The 9,405-nt window shown below is 38.4% G+C and overlaps 1 protein-coding gene across 1 annotated transcript in view; it reads right to left on the reverse strand.

The window, feature by feature from the left end:
- Positions 1-353: 353 nt before the first annotated feature.
- The window catches only part of ST8SIA6 (ST8 alpha-N-acetyl-neuraminide alpha-2,8-sialyltransferase 6), a 43,602-nt gene continuing 34,550 nt past the window's right edge, over positions 354-9,405 (reverse strand). Inside the window, exons 7-8 of the mRNA XM_009275701.2 lie at positions 6,415-6,887; positions 354-1,806 (exon numbers count right to left, since the gene is read on the reverse strand). Of these exons, the coding sequence (XP_009273976.2) occupies positions 6,419-6,887 (469 nt within the window). The 3' untranslated portion in view covers positions 354-1,806; positions 6,415-6,418. The remainder of the gene's footprint in view (positions 1,807-6,414; positions 6,888-9,405) is intronic.

Raw genomic sequence — 9,405 nt, forward strand, 5'->3', positions numbered from 1 at the left:
TGCAGATATATGCAGCCAGGATTTATGGATGCTTCTGCTTGGGTAGGAGTAGTATTGGATTCTGGTATCATTACCTTGGAAATGGATCAAGATGCTGAATGTGTCTCAACTAACAGACCTGAACTGTAATGATTGATTCTAATACTTTCAGGATTATTTATGTGATTATAAAACTGATGCAAGGTAAGCTTTCAAATATTACAACAATATAGAAATGCTCTTATAAAATATCAGTTCAAAAGTTTTTATGAACCTTATTTTAAAAGGTTCAATTCATTTAAGTAGGATTGCTTTGCAGATATAATCCTCAGTGAGTGGAATCTTAAATGCTCTTTAAATCAGTTGATTGGGGATTTAATGCTACAGTAGTAAACAAAATATCCGATAGTATCTGACTGTAAAAGAAGGAGAAGAAGGACACTCTATCTTTGAACTGATCATTCAATAGACTCTCAAAAAAGCCACTGAAACTCTTCTTTTAACAGAAACTGGTTATTACAAATTTTTTGGTTTTTTTGTTTTGTTTTGTTTTTTTGGTTGTTTTTTTCCCCTGCAGTAAAACATATAAGCAATAACATACAAGCAGCCATAGCTAGGGGAACAACTGCTTGTCAAAGCTCCTGTAAATGTTAATGTGATTCTTTCCATTGGGCTGGTATTTCACTTTCTCGTCACAGGATGTTGCTCCACAGGTATTCCTGGACCATATGGAAACTTAAAGCACAAGAACTGCATGGGTTTTAAATTAAGTGACTGTAGGTTGTTTTCTCATATGTCCTGGTATAGGAGAAGACCTTGGGGTTGATTGTAAGAGAAATAATAATGCTTATTATTCCTTACTTCCTTACTAATCTTCTAATAATGCTTAGTGTGGTTTCCTTACCCATAGTTACATATTGATGGGAGCTATGCTAGGTGAAAAAGAAATAGAAGAAATGATAGGTTTGGTACCAATCATTTTTCTAATGAATGGTCCATCTCATATGCCAGCCGAGATACAGATCTGGGATTGCAGGAACGTGTGCAAAGTCATGCCCTACCAGGACTCTGGGGATAGCAGTAGTTTATTGTCCTCATTTGGAGCTGAACTGGACCTTAGACAGGAACGCAAGCAAGAAGAGGGGTTTAAAAACAATTATACAGCTCTGGTCCTTCCTGTTCACAAAATTAACATCATTCACATGAGTGATCCCATTAAATCCACAGCATTATCTATTGCCCACAAAATGAAAGCCCATAAACTACTTGACTATCTCTAACCTGAGGGATTTTTTCATCTGTGCACCCTGGGACAAAGAATGACATAGCTCTGAATTAATTACTCCTCTGTAGCTCTTCTCATCACCTTTCTCATGTAGACAAATGCTAGTGTTTACAGGATCAAGTTCTTAATTGAAAATGTTCACTGCCAACTCATGCAGGTACCATACAGAGACTATTGCCTGTATTGTGTGAGATTACCAAAACCAGAGCTCTTATGTCAAAATGTTTTAATGATACTTTAAGAAGCAAAATATGATGAATGTCACATATTGCCACCATCCTGAGATTGTGCTTTGCTACAATCAAACCAATAGTCAGGAGTTTCAGAATTTCCCAAATAAATGCTATTTTGTATTTAAAAAAATGATTACTCAAAATTCAGAAATGTAGCAGTCACTGTGTGAAAAATCACTTCCTTTCCTCCCCAAGTGTAAAATATTTCTCTATTGTAATAATGCAGTTTAATGCTCACAAAATCACTCAGACCAAATCCAACACCGAACTGCTGAGATACACACAAATTGACTCCTTAGGATCACCACCCTGGAATTAAAACAATAAAATATGTTATTGATATTTCTTGTATAGTAGGAAATCTGCTTGTTATATTCAAAATAAGCCAATAGCTTAGTCCTCTGTGTAGGCATTTCACCTTCTGCATCTGCTTTTTCAGCCTGATTCCAGACGGAGTCTGTGACATTTATTATGCAGTATCATAGGCTCACAAAATTCTCCTGGGTAAGCTGGACTGCTAGTGCCTGATCTAGCTTGAGCTAGATCTGCTCTTTCTAAAGGAGGACTCTTTCATTTGAATACCCCCAGAACTGCTCACACTCAGCCCACCTGTGCCACCCTCTGCAGACTTCCTAAGCTAACCAAGGCTGGGTCTAACCAGTATCTTCATGGGACACATCCACTGCTAATCTGAATATGGATATGTTCTAAATCATATTATCTTAATCATATTTTGAAATAGCTAGAGATCGAAATTATTCTGTTTCTTCAATAGGCTAGTTCTGCTGTGGAAAAACAAAACAAAATAAAACAAAACAAAACCCTTCTAGATCTAGAAATACTTTTTCATTTGATTTGAAATTGAACATAAATTCTAATTTTTCTATTCTGGCAGGTTTTAACTAAACCAGAAGCAACTTATCTCCACTTGTTTCATTACTGACATTATTCTTAACACTTAAACTTATTTAGTGGCTGAACACACGAGCAAAGTGTGTGCTTAAAAGCTATACTGCATGGGTACTAAAGCAGAAGACCTTTCTTTCAATGTTGTATACATCTAATAGTTTCACGCTGGATAATATTTGCCCAAGTCAAGGGTAGGCTGAAATTTGGCTGCCTGACAGGAATCCAGAGGTGTCCTTATTTTCAAAATGTGGTATCGTTTTTCTCAAGGTAATTAAAAGTGAGTTGTGGGGCAGTTCATATTTCTCTAGCTACACTGAGACACCACAACATAAAAGAATTTCAGCAGAATTTAAGCTCATGTTGGTATCCTACTGTTATAAATAGGTTATTTATAACAATTATATTTATAAATAGGTTATTTATAACAGTATGTCTCACTTATTTGGATTGCAGCAACTTTCAAGATTAAAAAAAAAGATCACACACTGACAGAGTTTGGAACAAAATTATTCTCTCTGATGTTAATTCCTGAGCAAGTAAGCAGGCAGCTGCCTGCTTTACAGGATGCTGCCCTGCTAGCTCCACCTTGAGTGGAGGGCTGCACTGCTGCTCGCTCTGTCAGAAATAGATGACTTTTAATCATCTGGTTGGAATTAAAAAGCCCAGTCCCAATTTTTACTTTCCAGGTAAGATACACTCACACTTAGTCGAAGGTTCAGCAGTTCTTACTCCCTAACCACCAGCACACCTCTGCTCAAGCTCTCCTCCTTCAGTCCTTTTGCTGAGACGATTGAGCATTACTCTATTCCCCAGGCTCAGGGAGTCTCAGTCTCATTCTTACTTTCTATGCTTTTTTCTGTTGACTGACTCCTCTGAGCAGCTGCTTAATGTTACTGTGCTGTATGTCAAAGGAACACATACTCATCTTCCCTGCTGCCTCTTTCTAGCAAGCAGAAAACCTGATGGATTCTTGGTCAGACAAAATTTGCATTTTAACCAGGCTTCTGGGCAATCAAATTTTTGCCAGTCTGATCAATTTATCATCTGACAATTTTTCTAATCAGATTTTCCTGTCTATTTTTAAATATGAATCTGGCCATTTCCCCTCCTTGAACTTAGGTTTACTTGAAGCTAATGACATGCCCTTCAGGCTTATCAGGTTAAACCAATGAACAAAAAAGACTTCCTTCAGCTGCAGGGCCATAGCAAAAATGATTTGGTAATTTAATACAAAATAATAAAGATCACTATTTTAATTACATTTCAAGATTTTGCTGATGTCTCATTTTCCATTTTACCATCTGTGATAGGTATGCATCTACTTTAGCAAAGACATGTACATGTCTGTTGAGCATAATCATAAAGGTGCAGGAGCAGATATTAAGGCAGATGGAGTTTCCTACATTGTTCAGCACCAGCTCTACAGGGTTCTCATACCTGACAATTCCCTCTATCCAATAAGCAAAGTTCACCTCTACAATGGCAAAGATGGTGTTTAGGAACAATACTGCCAAAATGATTCACTGGGACACAGTTATGCTCTCCCTATACTGTTCCAGAACCTGCTACCTGCTTGCAGTATAGGTGCTTGCAGCAGAGCAGCTTCTTTCACTTCTTATTTACAGCAGCAAACTTTTGTGTCCCAGTAATGTGTGAGGGAAGTTCTGCCTGAGACTTCTGTGGGCACCCAGTGGTGTAAGTAAGCTTCACCTACCCACTAACAGGGAAGAGTGCAGAGCAGGGAGAAGAACATAAGAGGGAAACTGAAAACCAAAAGGAGATTGTTTGATTTTTAGAAAAGGACATCTTCAGTGAAATACACTCATTATAGGATTTCAATTATCTCTAATAGTTGATAATAGTAGCAGAATGATAGCTCATACTGAAAGCATTTAATTTCTTTGGTTTTAAAGGGCTAACTTTTCTCTTCGTAAATATAAGTGATTAATATAGTGGAGAAAAATCTTAGGCCGGCACAACATGTCCTTCTGGTTGTTTTTTTCTTTACAACTTATTTACAAATTTGGCCACAGAAGTGATTTCCAGTCTGTCAAGCATGGACAGCATTTAATTAACCCATACAGATGCTTAAACATTTTTGTGGCTTCTATCTGCTTCTCTCTAGATTAAATATTCATAAAGAGCTGCCTTTCATTTTCTTAGCTGGTGTAGTTACTACAATTAAAATTACATGGTATGTCTCCAGCAATTTATATTACAGGAAGAATAAATATAATGGAAACTGCAGGGTATAAACAGCTTAGCCACTAAGGAAAATACATTATGTATTTCTTAACCTTTCCAATATGCTGCAATTCTCTCTAGATTAAATATTCATAAAGAGCTGCCTTTCATTTTCTTAGCTGGTGTAGTTACTACAATTAAAATTACATGGTATGTCTCCAGCAATTTATATTACAGGAAGAATAAATATAATGGAAACTGCAGGGTATAAACAGCTTAGCCACTAAGGAAAATACATTATGTATTTCTTAACCTTTCCAATATGCTGCAACTTTTTACAAGCAAAAAAGCATACCTTAGCCACATGAAACTGCATACACATACACCTCCTCCTAGGTAATCTCCTGCCATGGACTAGGAGAATGGATTCACTAGATGGCTTCTAGGTCCCGACTCACACGTTTTATGTTATTCTAACAATATATGAAAGCAGTTTATTTTTCTATTTCTTCAGATAAACTGAAACTGAATAAAATTGTGCCTTCTTGGTACTAGCAATCTGCTAGTTTAAAACTTAGCAGTCTCTGACGATGAACCAAGTGTGAATGTATTTTTGATAGCACGTTTTCTAAATACCATCAAAGGATATTTTCAAATACATTTCAGAACTTAGCTAGAAGAAAAGCCCTTAGCTTTTGAACTTAAAATTTCTGGCTTGAACAAGATGATGCTATTTTAATTTATTTAACTTGAATAATACAGTCGTGAGATTACATCAGTCCAATTAAAGCATATTGTATACAATGGTAGTTCAACCATACATTTCACTTACTGGTATATTAACTTGAACCCCCTGGAAAAATAGAGTTCTGTGAAAGGGAAAGCAAAGCTGACAACGGTGTTGTGAGCTGGGGAATTTCTGAGTTAGCTTAAAAGATGAAGAAGTATTTATACAAATAGGTCTTATTTTGTCAACAGGGCAAATCAAAATTGAAAACATGCAGACAAATCTTTTCCAAGTTATCTGTAATCTGTACACGGTAAATTGGCTCAAGGTCAGAGGCCAGACTCTGCGCTGCCTTTCTCTGAGGCCAATACACAGAAGGTAGAGGTCCAAGGGGGATGGGACAGTTAGAAAGGACAGAGGAAAGGGAATGACACTTCATCCTACATTTCTAACTCCCAGATACTGAGCTGCCTCAAGGTATAATCCTCACCAAGATCTGCTGTAGTGTATGGCAGCTTCCTCACTGCTGTCCACAAGCTGTTCTGCAGCCCAGGGCTGCGAGAGCATACTGCTCTAACCTTATCTTTACCTAACAAGAGGGAACAAGGGCGCATATGCATGCTACTCCTTCATGGGGGAATCTTAATCCTTACTTTGGCCTCTGTGTATATTTGGAAAGGCTGTGCCAGGATTAGGTGTCTTCTCCTGTAGATCATAGTATGTGACTGCCTTTTAATAAAGCAATTCACAAAGGAGGCTGGTTCATGGGAATTGATAACAAACCAAACATAGGTTGGTAGAGACACATATCTGAGATAAGGAGACACTACTGATTGGCTGTGAATTATGGTGATAATGTGTATTTAGTTATGCTCCCCATCTAAAGTTCATAATTAGAAAACATTTCTCAACTCTGTGGTACATTATATTTATTCAGAAAACTCCAACCTTTCACTTACTTATGAACACAACTTTCATTGAGTGTAAGGTAGAAATGTCTCTCTAAGGAAGAACAGACCCACACTGTTTGCAAAACAAGTTTTCCCTTGACACGTTACTTAAATAAAGACATTTTATGTGGTAAGAATGTGACCTACCTTTTTAGTCTGATTCACATTTACCAAACTGTAACTTCAAAATGCCTTTGCCATGAAGCTGAAGGATTTGGTTGTATTCTTTGGGCATTGCATGGAAACCTGGTTTAGGCAGCTGGTTGTCGTAATAGTGGTGGCTGATTGGCATCTTCTCTGTGGATTTTGAGAAAGGCCAGAAGCCATAGAGCTTCACATTCTCACACAGCTCAAGAGCAGCACTAGTGATCATAAAACCAGATGACAACCGGTAGGCTTTCACACCCTTAGTTCTCCAGAACTGGGCAAGACTTTTCAGATAGGTGGGGTGAAAAAATACTGCCCTTTGGGTTGCTTTGAACTCTTGCAGAGTGTGATATACTTTAAAAGAAGTGGCTGTGTTGCTTCTGAAGGAAAATGCTGGCAATAAAAGGAAAGCATCTCCATAGACCGCAATGTTCTCCAGAAATTCTGTCTTCTTTTCATTTAGTTTGTTGTACCTGCAAAGTACAACATTTTAGGAAAAGAGTGAATGGCATGTACTACTGATACAAATATTACAGACCAAAACAGCACAACTGCACTTGCATAACTCATATATTGAGTTATGAACTCTGCTGCACCAGTTCAGCATGTCTACATTGCAAATTTATACCAACCTGTTATATGTTTTCATATGTGCAGTTATGAAAATCTGGCTTTATTGTATAGTAAGAACACACTTCATAGGATTGAATTGGCAACACGGGAGCTACTGAAGCAGATCAAATTCACTGCTAATGAGACCAGGTCCTGTTTACAGAATTGATCGATTCAAGAAATTTCGAAGGAGAATGCAAAAAAAAAATTCTATTTATACTTCCTCTGTTTAAAAATACATGCACCATGATATGTACTGCATGTGTTTGTGAAATGTGTTTCTTACATCAATAGGTATACAATAACCTCTCTTCAAAATCTGGGTGCCTGCCCTGTGTGGAAATACAAGTATGCATGTGAGCAGTCTTGGAGTGTTAAGATCAGTGTGTGCTCAAGTTTTGCAGGGTCTTAGCTGCTTTTGATATACTTTTAAAATAGCTGAAAATACAGGCACGTCTATCTCCTTCGACTACAAAGGGAACACATGGAGATCTGTAAAGACTTAGAGATCTAACTTCACAAATTAAGAGCATTTATCCTCAGATGCTTTGGTTCCCCAACAACCAGCAAAGAGACTTAGTTCTCACCATTGGATAATTCCATACTCCCAAATATTGAATAGTGAACTTCCAGAGTTATCCAAGAAGTGATACAAGTCACTCAACTCGTTTCCTCTATAGATCTGAGTTGTCTGAATCACCTGAACATATGGCGCTTGCACCCCCTTTGGGATTTAAAGCACTGAGTCCTCTTTTGTAGGTAGTTGTCTATTTGAGCAGTGTATTTTCACCTTTTAAGGGCTACCAGAGCCCACTTTTCACAAATGGCTCCAGCAGAAACTGGAAAACTTGGTTTCATTTCTCTTCACAACTTGAGTAGGTTCAAACCCTCTTCTCATGCAGCACTTCAAGACAGAGGACAGCAGCCACTGCCATTTCCATTCAAAAGCCTCATGGAGAAGTTATCAGTTACCTCTTGCACGACTGAACTCATGCAAGGAGCGATACACCCCTTCACAGGCTGAAGGGGTTTAAATTTACAGCTTCTGCTTCCCAGACTGAGCCTATGTCTAGGAAGAGTGGCTGAAAGGTGAACCTCTGGCCTCTACTCCAAGAATTTTCTCTATTTCTACTCAGTGTAAAGTACATAAAAAGCCTTCAGGACAGAATTCAGATCTCTGATCTTCCTCAGCTAGATACCTGAACAACTCAACCTCATCTTGTTTTCCTTTCCAGCTCTGTCACTGTAAGGTGCAGTGTAGCCCAGCTCCATTAGGACACATTAGAACTGTGCTTCTTTCCTCCAAGAGAGTTCACCTACATTGTACACCCTGACAGACACAGTTCAAAAGCTGATTAACCTTAACAATAATAGCATCAGACTAACCCAGTACCCAAACACAGAATTATAAATTAAAGTGAATAAAGTCAGAATAGGTCTTCTGAGAGAAGAAACAAACTTAGTTCTGCTAAATGGTGCCAAGTTGCTTCCTGCTCCTCCTTCAAAAGCATTTACAGCGTTCTCTGAATATTTAAATAATTAATTTTTTAAAATCCTAAAGTCCTCTCATAATTTCATTTCATCTTCACACAGGTTTAGCTCCTATTTCCTATTAACCCTGGTGTGGCTTGATTTGGCTAAAAAATGAGTGCAGCTGTGGCAGAACGCTTTGATCATACCCAGACAAATTGTGCGTCAGGTCAGTAGTCACCAATGATGCTGAGTCACTGGACAAAGTTTTCCTTCCTCATATTCTTGTGCAGCTCCACTAACAACAACAAGCTAAATCTATTTTTGGGGAAGCAATAATTCATCTTTACTTAAGTCAAAAAGGGCTGGGTAAGCATCAAGATAGTTAGTACTCGTTGCAAAAAATCAAGTTCTATCCTTGAATCAATGACAAATATCTGTTATTCATTTCTGTGCTCACTGTACTTTTTCCTTCTTCCTTTAAAGGAAAAAGAAAAAAGCTTTGCCTGATGTTGTCTATTTGACAAGTACAATATGACAGACAATAAGATACAGTAAGATCAGTAAGCAGTAAATAACATGCCACAGCAGTCCTTTTCATAGATAAGCTGCAGTTCCAGTCTGCTGAAGATGTCAGATTAGTCAGCCTGGCCTTATTAGATTTTCTTTTCATCAAGAAGCTTGGGGAAGAGTGGCTGGAAAGCTGCCTGGCGGAAAAGGACCTGGGGGTGCTGGTCGACAGCCGGCTGAATATGAGCCGGCAGTGTGCCCAGGTGGCCAAGAAGGCCAATGGCATCCTGGCCTGTATCAGAAATAGTGTGGCCAGCAGGAGTAGGGAAGTGATCGTGCCCCTGTGCTCGGCACTGGTGAGGCCACACCTCGAATACTGTGTTCAGTTTTGGGCCCCTC

The sequence above is a fragment of the Aptenodytes forsteri genome, unplaced genomic scaffold (genome assembly GCF_000699145.1).
Source record: "Aptenodytes forsteri isolate BGI_AS27 unplaced genomic scaffold, ASM69914v1 Scaffold172, whole genome shotgun sequence".
Taxonomy (NCBI): Eukaryota; Metazoa; Chordata; class Aves; order Sphenisciformes; family Spheniscidae; genus Aptenodytes; species Aptenodytes forsteri.